We start from the raw sequence: 24,087 nt of genomic DNA, 5'->3' as shown, positions 1-24,087 counted from the left end.
AAAATACTGGATTTTGCCAAGAGTCATAGAATCATATAATAATCCTTAGGGTTGGAAAAGACCTCTTAAATCACCAAGCCCATTGTTATGCTGTCATCACCATATTCGCTACTAAGCCATGTCACCAGGTGCCACATGCACTCACCTGTTGAACACTTCTGGGGACAGTGATTTCACCACTTCCCTGGGCAGCCTCTTCCTCTGCCACTTGGGCAGTTTTCCCAAGACAAGAAGGAAACCCAGCTATATCAGTGGTACTGGAAGTCATAATATTTCAAAACCGCCAGTAACCTGCCTGAGTAAATTTCTGTACATGATGAGATGTAACAGATTAGCTCTGGGAAGTGTGGAAAAATAATTCCTTTGTAGCATAGCAATGTCCAGGGCGTTATGTGAAGTTATAGCCAAGAGATATGAAGTGTCATTGCTGATGTATTGGAAATCTCTATGTTTTTTAGGAAGGAGAGAGAAAAAAGAAGTATAGGTTGATTGGTGGGAAGAAGGACTTCTTCAGGTGTTGCATGTGCCTGTAAGATTCACAATGCTAGCTTATTTTGGTGTAAGTCAGATTCAAGTGTTCTGGAGATTCTGCAATTTAAACAGTAACTCTCTGGAATGGTGCGTTTAATGAGAGAAAAGGAAATACAATCAACAGAGTTTTATATGAGGTTTTTCATCTAAGCCAAAATAAAATACTGGGTGCACTTTGTTTCCATTGTTATGCTATGTATTTGGGAGAAATACATCTTCATATTGCTGCAGACTCTTTCCAAATACTTGCATTGTTTATTTAGATATAAGTCTTTGTTATATCTAAAGATATTGTTATATCTAAACAATTCTTTCATATGAATTGTTGATGGGTATAGTATTTTACTCCACTGAGCTATTTATCTCCGCATTATTATTAAGCATAATGAGAAAAAATATACAAGTCAAACCATCAGAAAGAAGGAAACCTGACTTCTGAGTTTGGCAAACACCAAATGCCTGTAGCAACCAAAACCTTCTGCAGGAATTGCAGGTGCTCAGCACTGCTGAAGAGAAAATTCCTAGTATCATCTGAGAAGTTGAGTTTCTGCTGACTTATACCAGCTTATTACCTGTTCCTTGCAGGCATAGCAGGTACTTCTAGGGAAGTGCAGGACACATATGTTTTTTTATTCGTTGAGAGTTTGTTTTCTGAGGTGTGTGCTTTCTCTTCTTTTTACCCTTCCTGTGATTTTGCCTGTGGCATGGGATATTTGGGTAGGAAAGACAGGCAGAATATGGACAGCCTGTGCAAAAGGCAGTCATAAGTGTTAATTACTAAGTTTGGTGTGAGAATCCACTGTACCGTTTTGGTCATTCCACATCACTGGGTTCCTTTCTCAGGATAGCAGTTTGCTTGTTTTCTATCAAAGACATCACAACAGAGTAAGGATTGTCCCATCAGTTCCACTTGGTATCACATGAGTTCTACGTTAGCAACTGCTCAAATGGAAAAACAATAACAGAAAAAGCATTTCTCGGTTTTTTAGTTGTTTTGCAGTGATACATCTGTGATTGAAATGGGGGAAGATGAGCACTGTGAAACCAACTAGCTTGGTAGGCCATCAGCTAGGAGCCTGGAAAAGAAGCATGAGGAAAATGCATTTTTTTCCACAGTGGACATAGAACTGCTGCAGGAAAACATCAGACTAATTGCTCCTTCATCCTGATACTTTCAAAAGGAGTTTGTAAGGAGCTGTGATGTGGGAGTGAATAGTAGAGAGCCATCCCTTTTGGTGATTCTCCCTGTGAGTCCTACTTTGTTCTATGGAAATGAGAAGTCGTTTTTGCCTCATTAAACACAGAGCATGGAGTCCATCACTGGTATTTAGGAATAATTTATACTTATCCTTTGGTGGTTTTTATAATCAGACCACAAAATGCAAGGTATATCTAAATGCCCTAGAGAACAGGTATCTGGGAATATCTCTGCTGTGTACACTGTAACATCCTTGCTTTTAATAGGATTAGGTCAATACTTTCATCTTTTTTATGTCTTTCCTAACTTTTTCTTCAATTCCTTACTAATAATTTAGAATCATAACTCAGTGGCAATACAAGTGCTCTTTTGTGTCTGGACATCTTCTCAAAAGCCATACCTTATTTCTTGCCTTTCTGACCACAGGTCAGTTTAAAATTCATATTGCACTCAGAAAAGTATATTGTGACTTTAAACTTGACACATTTTTCATTACAAATTTAAACAAGCTTGACTTTAAAGTTACTGAATTTTAATAAAATGTTGTAAGAGCACAGTGTCCCTTTCCAGTGGGGCCATAGAGGCTTAGTAATCAGCATTACTTTTGGGTGAATATGTATAAAGGCAAGCATTCTACTCACTCATTCTGCCCCAGCACCAGTCCTCTTGTGCATTTTTTCTGCTACTTGGAAAAGGTGGAGCTTATCAACAAAGTTTAATCTCTTCACTGACTGTTACAGATCTTAATTTTTTCAGTGTCATATTAGATATTGACCTTCCTTTGTCAGGCAGGTTCCTCTATACGAGCTGTAACTTTAGCGTGCAAGAAGGGTTGCACTTACTCCTGTGCATGTCCACGTGTGTGTGCATTTATTTTGTGTCCTAAGGGGGTTTACCTGAGGAAAGATGCTTGACAAGCATTGAAAAAGGTGACTAAGTGGGATGATATGGAGAGCTACCTGGTGACTGCTTAGGCAGAATATAAGCATTTAAACTCTTCTTTGCTTTGCACCTTCAGGGAACCTGGAATGGGGCTCAAGAAAGAGATTGTTATCTCCAACATGACCCCATAGGGTGTAGTTTAGGTGGGAAGGGGACAGAGCTGTCATGGTGACATGCACGGCACAGCAGAGAGGGACGTGGTCCACAGATTTGTGTCATCTCACGTTGAAGGCTGAGACTTAGCTAGGAAGACAAATCTGTAGCCCCAGGGCACCTCCCTGTTCAACCTGGATGTAGAATGTCAGAACCACAGGATGAGTCAGGTTGGAAGGCACCCTGGTTGTCTGGTCCAACCTCCCTGCTCAAACAGTGTTGTCCCAGAGCACATGGGACAGGATTGCATCCGGATTGTTCTTGAATATCTCCATGTACAAAGAAAACCTCCTCCACTCAGGATGGTCCATGTACAAGCAGAGTGCCTGAAATCCATGGAGCACTTGATGTTCCCATGAACATATGGTGTTCCCTGTACCTGTATGTGAGCTTTTCAAAGTTAAGAACTCTGTTGGGGTGAGCAGATTGGTGTCTAAAAAGGGCTGATCATAATTCTGTGTTCATTCACCGAAAACCTCAGAGCATCAGTGGAGGATAACATGTTTCTGCCACTCCCTGCAGGAGCACAGAGTAGTGCATTGATCCCAGACTAGTCCCAAACTAGTCCATTTGCTTTGGTTTTAAGAGCTTAATCCCAGAACATATTTTATATTTGCTTATCGGTAGTTGTTTGTTGAAATTTACATTTCCTCCTTTGAAGATGTGTGTGTGTGCATACACATAAAAATGTATATATGTATGTGTGTGTGTACATGTATGAATATATAGAACTTTCTATATATATCTAAGGGAAAAATCAATTTGGTTAGGAGGGTAGAAAACTTTTAATAATGGGGAACATTGTGACTAAATTTTAAGCCATGGCAGCCAAGAAATTCTAAGATATGTTCCCTGCAGGAACTGTAATTTGTCTACACTGGTCATAAATACGGAAATGTAAATCTAGAAGCATACACACTAATACAGGAAACTTCATCATGTGCATGGGGGTTAAGTTACTGCTGTAAATTTGCAACTTTTAATTTCATGCCTGTTACGTGTTTGCATTTCCTATGATAACACTAAATTAATGTACTTTCACCATGGAATATATTAAGAAAGGCTCAGTTATTACAGGACTGTAATTTTCATTTTGATGAGAATATGATGTTGCATTAAAACTGTGTAGTTTATGTAGATATTTCTCCAAAACATGAGCAAGGCAGGACTGTTAAAGCTTAGCAGCCACGGTGCTGCTAAGTCTCATATTTTTCTGACTTAGACTGGTGATGGCAGTAAAGCATGGCTGACTTTTTAATAGCTTGGCTGCTGTGGAATTGCTAACCCAGTTTCTGGTACGTGTCGTCGTTAACCTTGCATTTGTGTCGCCACTGTCAAAATACAAGTACAGCTTTTTCCTCTGCTGTGTTTGTCACTCGTTTGCTTGGTCCCATCTGCAGCTGGCAGCAGGGGAGGAATGGAGTGAGCAGCCACAGCACAAAACTTCTCCTGCCCCCTTGCCACGTTGCACCCGTGGTTACCGCATCTGGGGGAAAGTGGCTTTTTTCCTAATGGCAAATATTTGTGGAAAGTTCTGGTGTTCATCCTGTTTTTTGGGACTCCAGGCTAAAGACACTTCATGGCCTTGTGTGGGTTATTCACTGGCACTGGCTGTGCATTATCACCAGCAGTTTTTACTGCGGCTCAGGAGGTTCTGCCCTCAGAAAGGTTTCTCTCCCTTACACCTGTGAGGTATCTGGATCCAGCCTAGCTTATGATCCTTTGTCATGTGTGGATGAACAGATACCACTCTTATGATAACCACTTGATTCCTGCTGCCAAATCATCCAGAGTAGTGCCCCGGTGTGACAACATACACAGAGTCCAAGTGTTTGCTATTTTATGCTGACAGATGAGTTCTGGTGGATCCTGTTGCTGCTTAAGACAGCTGTCCCCCAATGACTCGAGCTGCTGCAGTTCTTCATCCAGCCCATATTAACATAAACCAGTGAGAGGGGAAATTTTCAGCTGGCTACAGCAGGCTGTGAGCTACAGTGGTGAAAGAACAGGCACATGTTTGTTTTATCAGCTGCTGCAGGGGCAGTAATCTCAGACAGAAAGGCAGAGCAGAGAGGTAGAGATGAGGAATGCCGTAAACTATCACCAACCCATATGAAAGACTAACAGCCCTGTGTTTTTAGTGGTGCACTCCTCAGATAGATGTAGGCATAGGCAAGGCAGGCTGGAAGAGCAGGTTATAGTACTGGTGTCCAACTACCCATTTATATACTAAAATTTTCCTATGAGGGAAAAGCTTGCAGTTTTAGGAAATACTTGGCTTATTTATTAACCAGAGAAAGAACTTTGACTAATGACTAGTAAACATATATCACTGAGGGTGGATCACCATAAACTTCTATTTTATTATTTAAAGAAATTATAGTAATTCAGCACTTCTAAATACTTTCACTTTGGGTGACTGAAAAATGTGATGTCATTAATTCCAATATTTCCTACAAGATGGGTTCAGTGGAGTCCTATAGATAGTGTAATTTCTGGGAAAGCATTTGTTTTCTGAGGCTATTGAAAAATGTCAATGGTAGTACACTGAAGTGTTTGAAACAGAAAGTGAACAGAACATTTAAAGTAGCACTGTGGTGGCAAAGCTCTGATGGAGCCAAAAAGAGGGGTGCTGTGCATCAGCAGTGCTTACCGACTCACTTGGCCAGTGCCCTGCAGCAGCACTCCACAGGTAGGATCAGTTCTGCCATTTCCTAAACATCTTTTCAGTTCCTCAAAAACCTAAGGGGGTGATCAGGGTGTGGAAGCAGGAACGGCAGGGCTTCCAGATTTGGGTTCAGCCAACAAACAGCCTGCAGAGCCAGATGTGTCCTGGTAGCTTCTCCAAGCATGGTGCTGGAGGACTTCTGAGCTGTGAAGAGAATGTAGCTGGAAGTGGTGGCTGGAGGCAATGGCAGATTAGAGGATTTAATGGGAAGAACACTCTCTCAAGGGGAGCCTTTGAAATGTCTGTAAATTCATAAGGAAATGGTCTTCAGGGTTGGCATTTGCCTTGAAAAAGGATCAGCCAATGGACTTTGGACCTGTCTGATGTTAAAGAGTAGGAGAGTTTAGAAAGGATCAAAGAATGGCAAAGTGATCTGTTGTACTACAGTATGTCTTTGCTAGAGTGCCTGAATACAAATTTAGGAACTTCATTTTGGCTTGCCAATTGGAGACTCTTTAGTAGCCTGTTCACATTTTAGGTGTAGCTAATAAACTATTATGTGACTCATGGAGCTCTACAACAAACAGATCAATACATTTGAGAACTAGGAGTTTTATCCTTATAATAACTTTAGTGTTGATATAAGACTTACTGCAATGATATTGACTGCAGCCAGGTGGTGAAGGGACAATATAATATAGGATTATTGCCTTGCCTTTTACCATAAAAGATTTTTTTGTATTACAAGGCTCTGAGAAAAGGTTAGTAGCTAATAATAAAAAGTTATGCTTATGTTATGTTTTACGCATTTGTCCTTTCACACACAAGCATACACACACAAAATTACAAAAATTCTGTATCCATGCTAGTGACACTGGAGAGAAAAAGCTGCACACACAAGAAATTAATTCCCTGCTTCCCATGGGCAGGCCATCTCCAAGGGAGCAGGGCCCCATCACATGTGATTGCTACCTGGGAAAACAAACATCATCACTCCACATTTCCCCCCTTCACTCTTCTTCTTCCCACTTTTTATATTGAGCAGGATGTCATATGGTCTGGAGTATCCCTTTGGTCTCTTGGGGTCACTTGTCCCAGCTGTGTCTCCTCCCAAATTCCCCACCTTTCTTGCCAGTGTGGCAGTACAGAAAACAGAAAAGGTTTTGGCTCTGTGCAAATACCACCCAGCAATAACAAAAGTATCTCTATGTTACCAACCCTGTGTTCAGCACAAATCCAAAACACAGCCCCATGCTAGCCCCTGTGAAGACAATGAATTCTTGCCAAAACCAGCACAGGACATTTCTGAGTTACCTGAACATATAATTGGTTTTCTTTATTGTCCTTGTACCTGTGTGAATGAAAGTAGGTGCCTTCATCATGCTAAGGCTCATGAGCCACATCTTTTGGTTGAATGATTAAATGTCTTGAACTGTGAGTTCAGTGAGTTTTGTATTAGTCCCAGCTCTGAAGGGTGTTCAGTAGATTCCTGAACTACTATAGCAGTGGTAAATAAAGTGGTAGATAGGAATGAGGTGAGAATATAGGGATCTACTGCAGAATTATAACTTTATTTACACTTACACATATATCAGGTTGTTGTCCAAGGAGAATCTCCAGCATTTGCAGCTGCGACTTTTGTATAGCAGAGACATTTGCATCTCATTCATTAGTGTTTTATCAAAAGCTCTTTTGCAATGGATTTGTTGTGCAAGTTTCCTTTTTTTAATTTGATATACAGGATATTAATTCATTTGACAAGTTTATTCCTTTAACAAGTTCAATAATCATTTGCGATTCACAATATTATTTGCTGGGGGTGTTATTCATTTAAAACTTGCACTGTATTCCTTATCAGACATTTATTGACTAGTTTCACTCTACAGAACAGTATTTGAGTAAATCAGAATGCTGTAAACATGCCTTATTAACGGCTTTATTGCTTTAGCAGGTACTCACTTAAGTTTCCACTGTTCCATCATAAAACATTCCCAGCCATGGAATACATTTTGAATGAGATATTATATTGTATAGAACAAGGTGTACACATGGAATCTCTTGTACATATAAAGAAAATAATAAAATAGATTTTTTCTCCTGCAGACTCCAACAATCTTGTGCAAAAGTACTTTCTTCAACTGCAGGGAATTAATGCAAAGCAGAAGTAAGATACTGTATAACCTAGAGGTCATGAAAGGAGAATGTTACTGTTTTCTGTTTGTCAAAGGGTGAAACTTCTCACCAAAGGTGAGATCTGAAACCCACAGAGTCCTGGGAAGTTTCATCAAAACTGAAAAGTTAATTATCTGGTTTCATTTCTCTTCCTGTTTTTACTAATAACAAGTTACATTGTCTGCCCACTCTATGTGTGCAGCAAAGGTTCCCCTTTGTGTTTAAAAGCCTGTTATGGTACTTGTGGTATTAATAACTATATTAACAGCCATACCTTTTGTGTTGTTGTTGTCGATGTTTGGATGTCTACAAAAACCACCAGAAAGTGAACTGATCCCTCTTTTTAAGCCAAAGTGTGTTTCTTATTAAAACATTTTAATAAGTCTTATTTATAAGACTTTGTTAAAAATTCGACAGTAAAAATAATAAATATGTTGTGTAATATAAGAATCCTATAAAATGCATATAAATTTTATACCTGAATGTGACAAGAAGTTTTGAATCTGCAAAAAGTCTGGAAAATGCTTTCAAAATTGCAATTCTATCTACCCAGTGAAAAATCACCTGACATTATCTCTTCCTTCTAAGCAGCTCTGTTGCAAAAGTGTGTTCAGGGTCATAAACACTGATTTTAGCAAACAAAACCAAGATTTTTCTTATGAATGAATAAACCAAAGTTGTTATGAGGGGATCTTTAAAAGACATTTCCTAGTATAAAATCTTCTGTCTCAGTTGTTTATGAGGTCAGTTTGCCCTTCAAAAACCATTTCAAAAAGCCTCTAAATTGTGTACTTTCTGTGTTATGTAAGTTCAGAACAGTTGTAGATATAGTTATCAAGTCCAACCATGTATAAAGGTATGGTTTTAATTTTATTTCAGCCACTCAGCCGATATCCGCCTTTGATCAATGACATTTCCTTCTGGCTGCCCTCTGAGACATACTCTCAGAATGATTTCTATGATTTGGTTCGAACCATTGGTGGAGACTTGATAGAAAAGGTTGTCCTACTGGATGAATTTGCCCATCCAAAGTAAGTGAAAATTTTAACACCTTTTTCCTGTGGTCATAGTATAAATATTTTGTGGCTATTTTAGTTTTGTATTCCAAGAAGTTCTTGATTCTTACCATATTTGAACATTTCATTTTTTAGCTCCAAAACTGTCCTGCAGCAAAAAAACCCAACTTTTTACTTAAAAGAAATATTACCTATTTTTCAGTTTTCCACTAGTACTGAGCTTCTGGTATTCAGACTACCCCAATGCTTTGTGCTCAGGTTTTGACAGCAACAGTGAACAGCTGCCTTCCTCAGTACATCTGGCAGTGCGTGACACTCCTGTCCGTAGCGTGTCTGACATTCTAGTCCTGCTCTTTGTTAAGTGAATGAAGTTTGCCTCCTTGTTCTCTTCCTTTCTTTTTCTAGCCCTGACACACTAGTAGACCTTTACTATAATGTCAGTACTAATAATGGTTTGTTGCAGAATGCTATTGTTGGTGTTCAACTGGGAGGAAAAAAAAAAAAAAAAAAGACCTTGTTCATTTCTTTCTGACACTTATTTCTATGCTGTTGAACAATCTCTCAGGTTTCAGAACACCATATGGATATAGCAGCACTGACATGACCAGGGAGTGCACAGGGTATTTGTCCAACTGGTAATAACAGTTGCCTCGAAGCCAGACAAGTGTCAGCTATTACATATGTACTGTTTTTCAATTTGCTGTTTCCAAATCAAGAAGTAGAAAAGCTGCTGGCTATCTAGCTTTCTAAAACTGAGGTTTAAAATAATTTGTCTTGAGACTTTTTAAAGTACTGTAGGAAGGCAGATAAACCTTTTTTGAAGATAACAGGAAAGTACTTCATATTGTTCTCCAACACCTATATATTTTTTATTTTCTGCTTTCTACATCCAAGTATTTAACACTGTTGTTCTTTTCAATTTGATATGTGATGCAAGCCAGATGAATAGATTCTTCTGTGGCCTAGTTTTCATGGCATTTCAGTGGATTTTTATTTTTTGAGGGTTTTTTCCTTTTTACCCTTTTTGTGTAGTGTTATATGAGACTGTGTTGTGTGAAGAAACAGAAATGGAAATGAAATTTGTGTGGGCATCTTAAAGCTTGGAGTCATTAATTCTTGAGTCTTTCTCACATGCAAACCATGCAAAAGGATCTTAACCCTTTACTCAAGATGGTGTGTGCAGAAGAGGAATACAGGTTAAGGTAAAATAATGAGTACTTTTCATTGTAAAGAACAGACTATATCTTTCAGGAAAATTGCAAAACAAGTTTATTGTAGGTATGGATAACTTCTTATTGTCACTTGGAGTGCACTGCAGTATCAGTTAGCACAAGTAGGTAGACACTGAAGGCTCTGCGCACGGATCCTGCTGTCTTCTATCATGATGGTTCTGATACAGCACAATCAACATTTTTTGGTAAAAACTGGGTTGTTGAACCCCTTTCCGGAACTGGTCCTTTCATTCATTCATGCCAAAAATTTATTGTATGTGTAACACCTCAGTGCACATTGCCACTTTTTGTCTACATTCTCCTTAGTGATACCAAGCCAGCAATTATCTTCATTGTTACATCATCTCCTAGGGGAAAATCCTATGTGTAGTGCAAGCATCTTTTCCAAGTCTGAAAGTTTGGAGAAATCTTGTTCCCTGCTTCTTCAAACAGTGGCAGTATTATTCTGTGATTACTCTCGGCATCTTACTGGGGAAATTCACACACACTGTGACAGCCTGCCAGCAACACTGCATCAGTCATGGCTCAACTCACAGGTTATGCTTCTCTTCTTTGCTGGGAATATTGTCTTCCATACTAGTAGAGTGGTGAGGTAGGGACAGGATTCACTACTCTAGTTTTCTACTCTGTGTGCTTTCTCCTTTGATACACTTTGACGCATGCAGAACATATTCCAGGAATGACAGTTGTTCCTCCTCAAGGAATACACTTCTCGTTCCCTCTGTGACTTCTGCAAGTAGATGGGAAGGTTGATTGCTCACAGAGAATTGTCACACAGATTTAGTACCTTTACTAGTTTTGTTCTCTAAACCATTTAAACCTCACTCAGCAGACATCCAAATATGTTTTGACACTATAAGGAGGAAAAATTTCTCACCTTTACATCTGAAGAATTTGAGAGGTGACACTAATGGATTGTTGATAAGTGATGTTGTAGTCCTCTTGGTTTTTTCACCTGCAACAACAGTAAAAGAAGTATTTTCTAATGTCCCATTAAAAATCAGTAATTCCAAGGAGATTATCTACTGCATTAAGAAGGAATAATAAATGAAGACTAAAACATAATGGTTACTTTACCTTTCTTTTTAGAACAGGATGTGTTCAGATATGTAACTTTTGATAACTGATGATGTAAGCCACATAAGTAATTTTGTTTGATTTTTAAAGGCCTTGAAAGATTGACATTTTGAAAAGAGTTTTCTGCTTAGTCTTAACTCCTAGATAATCATCTTGTTATGGGAATGATACAGTGGCTTCTTTAATTCAGTGTTGCAGAAAAGCCTCTGGGCACGGAAATTAGCATAAGAGATCTTCAGCGTTGCTATGGATCTGTATGTTACAGATCTAGGTACTTGTAATCATTATCTTGAATTTTTAGTGAATCTGCTGTGGAGGATGGGAGAAAAGTGTCTAGGACTGGAAAAACTGCAGTGCTGCTGTTTTCAATGTTAATTACTTACAAGCAGCTTATTAAGTTCATGCTTGTATTTAAACACTTCTAGAATTTAAAATTCAGATTTTTTTAATACTTTAAAATACCAGTTTCATGAGGAATTAGGACATTGGTAGTCTTATTTTCCTTCTTAAACTGCTTTTCTTAGTTATTGGACTATAAAGATCTGAAGATAGAAAATGTTATACAAATAAAACTAATTTATAACACAAAAAGAGGTCTTTAAATTAAGATCCCTTATAGAGGCTGCCTGTGTAATACTGTGTAGTTGCCTTTTCTGTGGTTCAGAAACCTTTCAAGATTTCACTGGGCTTTGGGCTGATACCCATTCTGCAGTTGTCGTGGTTTGACATGGAAGTGAATTTTTTTCCAGGAAGTTGGGTCAAACCAATCAGTGGTCAGGTTTGGATATTGGCACCTGGAGTGACCACTGAAAGTATGGACACGCCTCTGAGAACACAGGGGGTTAAAAGCAAGAACTCCCAGGAGAACTGTCTCTTTGGTTCCGGTCTTCAGAGAGTGCAGGCTCTCCCCTGCCCAGCCATGGGCTGGGTGGGGGAGGGGAAGCCACGCGGCCTTGTCCAGGTAGGCCGAGGGGGCTGAGGGTCTGGAACCGAGCCAGCTCCTGGACGGAAGGGTGGAGAGAAGTGGAGATGCCTTCGTTCCCCCCCCACAGAGGGAAAGTGACAGAGAGCCTGACGGCACCTGGAAATTTGCTGGCAGAGGAGAAGGAGAAGGTGGGGGGGATGATGCCCAGCATGGGAGATGGGATGCTGGACCGAGATATCAGCCGTCCAGGGAGTCTGAACTTTTAACCCTTTCCAGGAAATGAGGGCTTTGTAAAATATTACTCCTCCTTGATTTGTAGTGGAAGAGAGACAGTCCGGGACCTGAGATGTTAGAAGAAGAAATATTTAGGTGGGAGGAGATGATGAAGTAGCTTTTGGCTGGACTTTTCTTGTTAGCCATGGACTGAACCAAAATCTCCTGCAATGGAGACTGCATTTTAGGGGGATGCAGTGGTGACCCAAGGAGACCTGCTTCAGCTTCTAACAGCACAGGAATGGCAAGAACAGAAGAAAGCTTAGGAGGGAATGGTGATGCCCTCTGTCTTCAGGAAGAAGATGATCTCTGTTCTTGGACCCTTGGCCCCAGGGGAAAATGGGGGGGACTGTAGTCCCAAGATGAGAAGCTGAACTGTTGTATCTTTGGGTCCGTGGCAAAGCATCCTTAAAGGAGCCCTATGAGCAGTCTGTCCATGCATGGTGGTGAGAGCACTGTGACATGGAAAGGAGAGTGTCACACTGGCAGATTTTCTCCAGGCGGTTGCCATGTGTGACAGGGAAACACAGGAGGTGGCAACTGTGTTTCCTGGGGGGTCTGTGGTGCAAGAGAGACTTCTCTCTCCCTTGATAGCTTGAGTATTGATTATCTGAAGGGTGGTAATTTGATCAGGAATCCCGGGTGATGTTTCATGCTGGGTGTTTTAGGAATTGGGAGGAGGAGGGGTGTTTTAAAAGGTCTTCATCCTGGATTTAGTTTATGTGTTTTCTGTAGTAGTAGTAGTTTAATAAAGTTTTTTTTCCCTTTGTTATTAAGCTTGGGCCTGCTCTGCTCTGTTCCTGATAACATCTCACAGCATTTATTTGGGGAAGGTGCATTTTCATGGGGGCGCTGGCATTGCGCCAGTGTCAAACCTTGACAGCAGTATATTGCAGTTATGGTGTGTAATAGCAGTGAAAATGTATTTCTCTACAGGGAAAAGGAAAGTAAGGGCAGGAAAAAGCATGGGGCAAGTAATTGTTTAAGCAAGGAAGAGATGCCTGAAACCAAGTCGATCTCAATTACCTGCTTTGTAAGGTAATAATATTGAGAGAACTTCTAGGGAAGCACAAGCAATTTAAAGATACAGCAGAAAGTAGTCTTATTGCTGAAAAGCACAAATTTAGGAGAATGCCAAGTTTCTGTGCCGGGGTAATTAAGAACTGTTCCAGCCTAAACGCATCTTAGGTAAACTTAACTGAGCAAAATCAAAACATGGCATTGAGGTAAACTGAGTAATGTGTGATGTGTCACACTGTCAGGGTTTAACTTCATCTAAGATGAATAATGCAAAACACGGCTGTAACACACCTGTTACTCAGGTATATAAAGAATCAGCCAGCATATGTGAGGGAAAAGTTGTGACTTTTCTAAGTGCCAAGGAAACTGAGTGAAACTGGTGGTTTTGTAAGAACAGGAGCAGGCCATCTGTAAGACAAGCAGAGAAGAAGCGTCTCTTTGCAGTGAGCAAAACGTTTACCCCAGTGCATCCTGTGTATTGCGGCTATTTTTGCTTGATGCATTAGCTTAAAACAGTTAGACTCTCGTACATTTGGATGGTGGAATATATTTCTCCATGCATGATGTGTGAAGTGAGTTCACTGTGACTTGCCTGGAATTCTCAGATGCCGCATGAGCCATGTAACCAGACACTGGAAGGCAATGGCACTGTTTTTGCTACCTGACTGAATTATTTCTTTCAAATCCTTGGAGATCTTTAAGGACCTTTAAGCATTGCTGTGCAAATACACAATGAGTGAGGATTTGTAGCTGACATTTTCCCCCTTGGAACATTTTAGTGAACAAACATTTGCAAAAAAAAAAAAAAAAAAAAAAAAAAAGTAATGTTTTGGACTATATTGATACTAAAAGAAGAAAAGAAAGGAAGAAAGGGGTGTTTCCCTTACTTTTTGCAATTTTTTATCCTTCATATCTTTACGTTTAGGCCTTCTACTACTCAACTTGTCTAGCTGTCTAATCAATATGAATGACCTTCAGAAATTAAATCAGAAAGTAATCTCTTTCAGTAGTCAAGACTTCTCCAGTTTTGGATAGGAAACAGATTTCACAGGAAAAAAGAAAGTGTGGCTGAATGGCAGTCAAAAGGTGGAAAGATCTCTGCCTGCTATGAATAAGCAGATCAATGCAGAGAATCCCAGGAAGAGGGATTTATATTCCTTCATTCATACAGTTTTACGTTTTGGTGACATTCAGATAAGTACTGTGGCTGCACACATGCAGAATTTCAGGGATGGATTAAAGCATATCTGGGCAAAGTAATAGAGGAAGTACTGGTTAATCACACATGGTAGAATATGTGATAGAAGTGGCACAAGACATTTGTGACCCACATTGTCCCTGATGAAGAAGACAGAGAGAGATAAGAGTTCAAGGGTGAGAGCTTGTCCCCTACAATGCAGCACCAAAGACAGAATACAGAAATGCTGAGGTTGTCTATCTTTGCTTTGGGCAAGACCTGTAAGTGTGTTTTTCAGTTTAGCATGCCGTGTTTCTCTTGTGTAAAATATCTTGTGTGATCCCATCACATGTGACAGCCTCACATGTTCATTCTGAAAATGTATTTTCTGCATTTTGCTGTGAGGTTATTTTTCTATTGGTCTTTCAAAGTTAGTTACTAATATTTCTGTTTTGTTAGAAAGATAAGGGAAGTAAGGAAAGACATGGCTCCACGTCTTTCTTTGCAAGGAAGATACATAGGCAGACTGAAAAAGTTATACAAAATTGTAATCAAGACATACACTCTGTCCTCAGTGTACTTAAGAGGTAAATTTTTAATCAGAGCAACTAAAAATATTCTGAAAAGGCAGAGTGGAGACAGTAAGGGGGAAAATTGATTTGCTGTGTTTTGATGGCTATGCTGTTAAAAATATAAGTGGGGAATAGGTAAGAAAGGATTTATTCTTGCCTTTGAGTCAATTACTTGCACACTTCTGGAGTGAGATCTGCACATTTGTCACAGTCCTTTGAATGAAGTGAGAGGAAATGTATTGGCTGCTGTGAAGGAGGAAGGTAGGTGCACTGTGGCACCATCTTTAGAGATTTTGGGAGTACTCAGATGACCTGTGTCTCTTCTTTTCCAAACAGTAAAAGGAAGAGATCTGACAGCAAAGAGTCAGATCCTATTGACTGCTGTGTTGTGTCAAAGCGTGCCCTAGCTCCTTGTTAGTATATAGAAAATACAATGTGTAAGAACATCACTTTCCAGATGCCAGATTTTGCACTTTTCCTTATCTACATGGGGATAAAATCAAATACTTTTAGGTCTGGTTTATTCATTAAAGCTGGCTTGGTTTTGTCTTGCTTCTGGAATAGGTGAATTAAGCAGAATAATTCTTAAGTGCTGCTCGCTGCTAGTATTACGCAAATTAAAACAATCAAGTCAGTCCCCAAACACCTTGTTGTTCTTCAGCCTGAGCACTTTACAATTTGCTGAGGGATTCTTTGAGATTACCTTTAACTGCTGAACTGGCAAAGTCCCAGCAGCATCTTCTCTGCAGAGAAAAACAACGCAGAAGCTGCTTTTGACAGTAGCTAGCAGAAGATTGGTTTTCAATTAATGAAACATGTTCTCCAGCTCTGGGTTTTTTCCCGGCCCTGCATTTGGTCACATGAATGTAAGACTGTAACATTTTTGAAACAGATTAACTGTTCATGGAAGGATCTGTCAGAGGATTCTCATTCACATCTGAGCCTTTCTTCAGCTGTCACAGTACAGCATAATCACATAGTGGCTGGTTAAAACACTACAGTAGTACCCCCAGTCCATCTTCTCTCTTTTCCCTCTCTTGTCCTGACCAGGATCAATGCCATCTGGTTTTTCTTGAGAATAAGAACCTTTTCTGTCCTTCCTGCTGTAGTCATGCTGATGGCAAGGCTGTCTACATGTGTCAGAGCAATGCCAAGCACAAACACAGGCTGGGCAGAGAATGGCTTGAGAGCAGCCCTGCAGAGAAAGGGTGTTGGTTGATGAGAAGATTTTGGGTGTTGGTTGATGAGCTCCACATGACAGAGCACCGTGCACTTGCAGCCCAGAAAGCCAATTGTATCCTGGCTGCATCCAAAGCAGCATGGCTGGCAGGGAGGGAGGGGATTCTGCCCCTCTGTTCTGCCCTTGTAGGACCCCACCTGGAGTGCTGCATCCAGCTCTGGGTCCCAACATAAGAAAGATGTGGACCTGCTGAAGCAAGTCCAGAGCAGGGCCACAAAGATGCTCAGAGGGCTGGAGCACCTCTCCTATGAAGACAGGCCAAGAGAGTTGGGGTTGTTCAGCCTGGAGAAGTGAAGACTCCAGGGAGATCTTAGAGCACCTTTCAGTACCTAAAGGGGGCCTGCAGGAGAGCTGGAGAGGGACTTCTTACAAGGGCATGTAGTAATGGAACATGGGGTAATGGCTTTAAACTGAGAGAGGCTAGGTTTGCATTAGAAGGAAATTCTTTGCTATGAGGATGGTGAGGCACTGGAACAGGTTGTCCAGAGAAGTTGTGGACGCCCCATTCAGAGAGACTGGACTGTTAATGGTTAACTCAAACAATCAACCGTTTCCCCCAGGTGCAGAGGGGCTGTGTATACCCATCACAGGAAGCTACAGCTGGGTGTTGAACAAGATAAAGGAAGAGGCTGGTAAGAGGCAAATCCTTGGAAGCAGGGAAAATGCTTTTTGTCATGCCAAAGTTCTTACAAGTGGCTCAGCTGTGAAAAATCCCTTCTGGAGTAGTATCAGGACATTCACAAATAGCTTGAAGGTATTCATCCCTGCTGATGTGCCATAATTGCTATAATGTCTTGGAAGGTGTCATAAACCATCAAACACTCCTGAAGTGTCCTCTGATCCAAAGTATTGCATGATCCAGTGTAAAACTCCCTACTCCAGGGGAGGAACCTGAGTGAATATAAAGCCATTGGACTCTGTTTTGTGAGCTTCCCCACCTCTGGTGGAGGTGACCATCCCCACTGGGAAGATCAGAAGAGGACCAATGGGATGCCATCAGCATCCACAGTGGTGATTTTTTTTGACTGTTAAGCTCTTTCTCCCTCCTCTCCCCACACCCTTTCCTATTTATTTGTCTCTCCCTCTCTCCCTCACAGTTACTGTTAAATAAAAATCTGTACTATTGACTATAGCATATTGTGTTGTTTGCTCCTTAATTCAGGCAGAAACATGTCTCTAATAATTTTAACAACCACATCTTAACACCATTCCTGGAAATATTCAAGCCCAGGTTGTATGGGGCTTTGAGCAGTCTAGTCTAGTGGAAGGTGTCCCTGCCCATGGCAGGTGGTTGAGAACTAGATAATATTAAAATTCCTTCCAACCCAAACCATTCAGTGATAGTTTTATGATTCTTTTGCCTTGTGGGCTTCAGCTTAGGAGATGTGTGTGTAATGGAGTTTGGGTGCATTGCACTCCTGGTAAATGTGTGTATCAGGCATTCCCTGTGCCCCAGACCAACCCACCAGCCAGTGCTGTTTGATTGATTCACAGTCAGAGTGGCCCCAGCTGCTCTTCGGGCTCTTCCTCTTCATTGCCTTTTTCTCCTTAGAACAGCAGCTGTGTAACAATAGTGGCTCCATTCTCACAGCAGCCCCTCCTTGGAGGTGGTCAGGGACTTTCTGGCCAAATTAATTTAGAGTAAACACTAGGCTGCCCAGAAAGAGATGCTTTATGAAGACATATGGGTTGTGTTCATGTCCCAGCACAGCTGAGATAAGCTGTCAGGTGATAAGATTTTCATCCTGACTGCCTAAAGGAAATTTAAAGGAGCCAGGAGTTGCACTCCATGTCAGTAACTCCAAGGTAACCCTGCCATGCTGATTGATACATGGCTTCAGCAGATCTTGCACTCCCTGCTTTATAACAGTCATGATGCCCTGCTGTTCCCCACCAGGACTGAAACTGTTGGGAGTTTAGCTTTCCCAGATATCCTGCACAGTGGCAAGGACATTCACAGAGCCCAGAGTACCCATCTGCTAGGGTTTGTTGGTTTTTTTTTTTGTTTGTTTTTTTTTTTTTGAGGAACTGGGACTGAAAAGCTTTTAATTCTTCCTTTTCCTTCCCAGCAAAAACATTCCTGATTGAAATGAATGTAGAGAATCAATTGAGTAAATATGCACATATATTTGTTTAGAAAAGACTTTCAGATATTTTAGAAATTCTGAATTTAAACACCCATGTTCCAGCTTTTTTGTAGGAAAAAATAGGGTGAAGTCAGAGACAGCAAAAATGAGCATGCACTTCTATAGCACAAGCTAGAAAGTATTGTTTGATATGGAAGCAGACCTTTGTAGTGCTATATTTGTTATCTATATATGTGTAGACTTGGAATCTGTCTGCGTACTTTTGTTAAGTACCCTTTTCAAAGATTTTTAACTGCTTTTAAAGCCTACAGCTTTTGAATTCCAGTGTAGATTCAGATACTTAATTCCTTTGGGTTGCTTTAAGAGTCCCCCAAACAGCAGTTACCTATCCAAATCCAAGTGTCATGAAGAGCTATGAGAGGAATGAGAAGAGGAGCAGGAAAATCTTTCCTGTAGATAAGGCAAGCACTTGGAACTGTTCTACAAAAAACCAAACCAACAAAAAACACTCCAAAATTTCTTGTTTTATACAAAAATCTAGTGAGTTTTGTGACTTATGTCATTTTACACAGCTTGTGACTGCTAGTTCAGATCTCTGATGCCACTGTTTATTTGAACACCATCTAATTGTGGAAGAAAAAAAAAAAAGGAATAATCAGTCGACCATGATAGACAGATTCTACTTTCTTTGCTGTCCTCAGTGTTGAGACAGGCACCATGCAAATCGCTGTTCTTAATGGGTTCTTATTGAAGTCTGAAGTTTCTTTCAAACCACTGTATTCAAATCAATTGTGGGGCAGACAGTGTTCTGCTGTGCCATCCCTGGCTCTCTAGAGTCTTCACCAAGAGAATTGTCTTTACTAACTGAAAATAATTTACTACAAATGAGTGTCAGTAGGAGTCCCATTATTCTTTGGTGGGAGGCTGGTGGCTAACGCACAGGCTTGTGGGAGGATTGGTATTCAAGAAAGGAAAAGGATGAAGTAACCACAGGTTCCAATTAGAGGGTGGGGGGAAACACAGCCCTTGAAGTGTGATGCATCACTGGTGATACTCCATAGGAAATGTAATCACCCTTCACAGGTAATAAGAGAGGTGAACTTAAGTACGTGAGCAACACAGAAGACAAGCGTCAAAGCCCTTATGTGTTCAGGCAGATGCAGAGGGCAGACTTGCTGTATAGAAAAGGGATTGCTGGAGTCACAATGAATCATTTCTAAGAGGCTGCTCAGCTGAAGAGCTTAACCTTTCTTCATCATGTCAACCTGAAGTCAGCCATTCACCACCAGTTCTCAGATGCAGCCCAGAAATCTTTGCCACAATTCCCAGAGCACTTCACAGCAGGTGTCACAGGAATTAGCACGGTGATTTATTGACAAGCAGTGGGACGGTGAAAAATGGCTAAAGGAGTCAGCTGCCACAGGATGCACAAGGGATAGCAATAGGCTCATGAGTGCCTCTGAGTTCAGAGAAATCCTAGTGAATTGCTGACCATGTAGAACAGAGGTGGAGGCTACTTCTGTGCAGAACTGTTTTTCCTAGTCTGCAATGATGAGCATGCTAGAGTTTGAGAAGCATTGCGATAGATGTGAGTTGTTGGAGAGGGAAAGCTTTTGTAATCACATTTGTTAGATGGTGAGTATTATCTCTCTCTACTCACTAAAATTGTTTTCTCTGCCTGTGCTAGTGCTTTGACTGTCTGCTGCTGCCTGGGATGGCTCTGCTCTGCTGTCTGTCTGAGGGTGGGATTCCATACCCTTCCCCTCTTGTCTTGGTCTCTATCATTCATTCTCCCACAATAACAATACAGTCAGGGTGGAGCAGTCAGGGTGGAACTCAAGGTGGAGCAGTCCTGTCAAGGCCACTGGTGATGGATGACAACACTTCAGGCTGAGAATCCCTGTAAAGGAGTGTGGGTGAGGGACAGAAATGTGTTCTGGCTGGGTATCATGTCTGTACCTGAAAGTAGTTTTTCTTCAATACTGTAGATGTATCCTTCATGTAACTTTTGTCTCTCTCCTCCTAAATCTACTTTTAAATGAATGTTAGTGTGCAAGTATGGCATATTCATTTTCTGCATTGTCCGAGCTGTGTGGAGAAACAACACATCTGTAGCACATCCTGAGCTCTCTCAGATTCTCTTGAATTCTTGACTAGAGATCTGCATGGGAAGGTAGAGATGGCTCAGTTTGCTTATGGCTTACAACTATCTTTGTAGCCACAGTACCAAAGCAGCCACAGCACACTTTCCTTGGGACGATGAAGGACATCGCTGTCCTCTGTGTGTTGGGAATTGCATGTGAGTGATGCCTGCACATATTTGCAGTCACCACAAAGCCTTTCTCAGAACTGTAGAGTGGGATAACAAGGTGGTCTGGCCCCTATTTCTTGGACTAGATTCAGCTAAACATGCATACTATAAAGCTGCCAGGATAGGAGATGGGAGGAAAAAGTCCTTATATGCTTCCTAGTACTACACAGAAGAGTGATGGATATAGCACTAAATAATTAATCCTAGTTTTTATATTTTATGGATCCAGAACATATTTTTTGTAGGGATAAATAAAGCCCTACAGCTAGGAAGAATTTTCTTAACCTGAATCAAAGCATTATGTAGCTCAAAGGTTGCTTATCTCCATACTGGGAAATGTCAACATTTAGGCTGAGGAAACAAGGTTTTCTTTAATTTCAGAACAGAAAAAATGTCAGGATTTCTGAAGAAGATCACAATATCTTCCCATTGTTTTTGTGTTTGGTGGATATTTTATTTTAACCTACCAGTTAATTTTAAATAATTAATTTTAAAAAATTGCAGCCAACATCCTTGTCTCTGGGTAAATTGAAGGGAAATTCACGGTCCTGCACATCCCATAAGGTCTGTATATTATAGAGGTGGACCTGAGCTGAAAAATATACTTCTGGATGGTGACTGCTGCCATACCAAATTCTTCCAGAATTCGAGTTTCTGCCCCAGTTCTCTCCAATGCTGTCTGATAACATTAATATTAAAACGAACACCATGCAACTGATCTATTATTTATCAAGCATCACACAGAAATGCAAGGGAAGGGTGCCTTTTAAAAATTATTCTGAGGATGAAGAAAAGATTTCTGTTTAGTATTTTCATGCCTATTAGTACATATGTGGGACAGACGAATAGTAAGGAAATTAATTACTCTTCATTCTTTGTGAATGAACACCAGAAAGGAGATAGATTAAGACTGATTTAATGTAGTTCTTGTGGTTTTTTTTTTTTTATTACTTTGATATATGAAGGATTCATGGTTCTCAACTGAGATATTGCCACCCTCATCCTCTGGGCCAGTGACAAAGACTGAAATATTAAGTGATGCATCTGACAAGCCACAATGGAATTTTAACAGTTTAGGTCAGAACATTGCTTTCAGTTGTATTGGGGAGATGGATGTGCCTTGGGAAAGTGGAGCTCAACTAGGATGGTGCAGCAGATAGAAGTTATTCTTGAAGTCAATGGTTAGGCTCAATTACACAAAGCCAAGCATTTAATTGTGTCACGTAGGCAGACATTTTTCTTAGGGTCTGCTAATGCAGATATTCTTGGGTTTGGCTTTATAAAATGAGTCCTTATTTTCAGAGCTTTTAAGTGTTAGCAGCTCCCACTGAAATCACTGGGTACTGTGGGAATTCATTTTCATTGTAATTAGGAATAAAAAGAAGCATCCACAGGGAAATAATGTATGTGCACACATTCTGTGATAGCCAAGTAGCCAAAGGTGCTGCAAGTTTGATGGGCAAGAACTAAAATCTGTGACTGGTCAGACTCTAAAATGGAGGAAATGCTATGCTCGGTCCTGAAGAGTGCTTGTTTGTGACCCCAGCTGTGTTCCCATAGTGTACAGCCAACAGAGAGCAGCAGCACCCTAGAGAGATGCTGCAATTATGGCTATTAGTTTTAATTGAAAAACTGTGTCCTTAACTCAAAGCTTACAGGTAATTTATTAAGGTCATTAAAGAAGGTGTACACTGAAGTAAAGTCTTGCAGAGTACAACAGCAGAAAGGAAAATACCATACAAGGTGAAAACATTACATATTTTAAGCTCTGTATTATAGATTGTAAATGAAAAAGGCCCATAGAGCCTGTCATCCATGGTAAATTACTATTCCAGTGTATTAGTTTGTTCTGACACAGTTCCATCAGTTCCACATAAACAGGCCATTTTGGTGCTGGAAAATCCGCTTACTAAAAAAAAGTAGACTTGAAAGAAAACTACGCTGTCCACAAGCCACCTGTAAGTGATATTGGCAAAGATTATATAATACATTTAGAGCACTTAGCTTCCTTCACAATCAGGGTTGGCACAAGATGAGCCTCTTGAATGTCATCCCAAAGAATTATTTTTTTTGAAAATGCAATCTGAAATTCTCAACAATTTATTTTTCTTTTTCCTGCTTATGATGGGGAATTTTCCATATTGAGGAAAGGGATAATATTAGTTCTTGAAGAACTTTTCTTCTTTGAATGACACTGAAACTCCCTGTGGCTTTCAGTGAAGCTGACAGTGCGACAGATGCAAAATCAGGACCTCAGATCTCCTTCCAAAGCCCACTGAAGTCAGTAGAAGCCATCCCATTAACTTATGTGGAGTTAGGATCAGGCTCTTTGTGGTTTCCTTGCTCATTAAAACCCAGTCTGTCTACAGAGAGCACAGAGTAATTTTTCTTACGGGAACCTGGACTTTATTGCCAGTGAATTTGGTTCTACATTAAGAAATACAATGACTGTTGTTAGAAATGCTCTTGTTATTCAGGAGGGAGATGTTGATATTTGCTCAGTAAAGTGGTAGTTAATAATGAGATTTGCATTACAGTTGCATTCAGAAGTCCTTCCAGTTTTCTGGTATTTTGGAACTACAGGAGGCACCTAGATGTTGTAGGAATACACTTACACTGTGCCTAGCCACATTTTTATGCATTGTGAAAACTCTCAACTCTGACTGAAACATCAATCATCCCCAACTTTACTAAGGACAAATGAAAATATAGATTTATTATGAAATATTCTCACACTGCAACATCAGGCCAGTCAAGCATAGAAGATGAAAGAGCAGCTGAAGCTGTAACTAAGAATGTGGGGTATTCCTTACATATGGTAACATCAACACTTGCAAGCAGGGGGTTAGGAAGGAAAGGATGGAGGATGTAATCAGCTACTGCTGACCTTGCCTTTGCCAAGTTGGACTTTGACTTTGTATTGCAAGCACACCCTGGTTTATCTGGCTAGGAAATATCCCTTCATCATGTTGTTTGGTTTGCTGTTCACCATGGACAGGCATTTGGGGTGCTGGGAGGACTCTCAGCTTTTCCGTTACTGAAGGATAAAGAATGCCCTCTTCACAAAGAATCATATTACATTGTGTGGAGCCTGTCTTTAAAAGAAACATAATTGCTTTGGAAGAGGATCTGTGAGTTTCCTTGAGTAGTGTCAGAAAGATGCAATCAGCATGGTTTTGGGTTTGCTCTTACCTATAGTTTGTTCCTGTGTCTCAAAAAAGAAAAGTAAATTCTAAGATGAATAACTTTTACATTAAACTAAAAGATGTGATGACAGAATGGAAAATAAACTCTCAGATTACTAAAAAAAAACAAAAAAGGGAAGGCCAGTTTGTCTAAGCATTATTAAGCGCTGCAACTGACATTACAAAAAAATTACCTTCACTGCAGAAGTTTGACGCTCTAATCAAGGCTATTTGGTAACAGGCATGCCTTAAAGAATACACACATGCTTTCCAGGTGGAAGATGTGTCATGAAGCTCACACCTGTTGC

At 40.4% G+C, this 24,087-nt stretch overlaps 1 protein-coding gene across 22 annotated transcripts in view; it reads left to right on the top strand.

The window, feature by feature from the left end:
• FARS2 (phenylalanyl-tRNA synthetase 2, mitochondrial) overlaps positions 1-24,087 on the top strand; it is a 231,587-nt gene that overhangs the window by 145,571 nt on the left and 61,929 nt on the right. For 20 of the 22 annotated variants that reach the window (XM_053964222.1, XM_053964376.1, XM_053964060.1 and 17 more), the window contains one exon: positions 8,544-8,695. The exons of 1 other annotated variant lie outside the window; for it this stretch is intronic. In XM_053964222.1, coding sequence (XP_053820197.1) covers positions 8,544-8,695 — 152 coding nt within the window. Of the gene's footprint in view, positions 1-8,543; positions 8,696-16,756; positions 17,266-24,087 lie in introns of those variants that run through there. One more of the 22 variants, XM_053963743.1, reaches the window with a different exon arrangement.

This window comes from Vidua chalybeata, chromosome 1 (genome assembly GCF_026979565.1).
Source record: "Vidua chalybeata isolate OUT-0048 chromosome 1, bVidCha1 merged haplotype, whole genome shotgun sequence".
In the NCBI taxonomy this organism is placed as follows: Eukaryota; Metazoa; Chordata; class Aves; order Passeriformes; family Viduidae; genus Vidua; species Vidua chalybeata.
The sequence above is the reverse complement of the archived record's forward strand: the minus strand, read 5'-3'. Positions and strand labels throughout refer to the sequence as shown.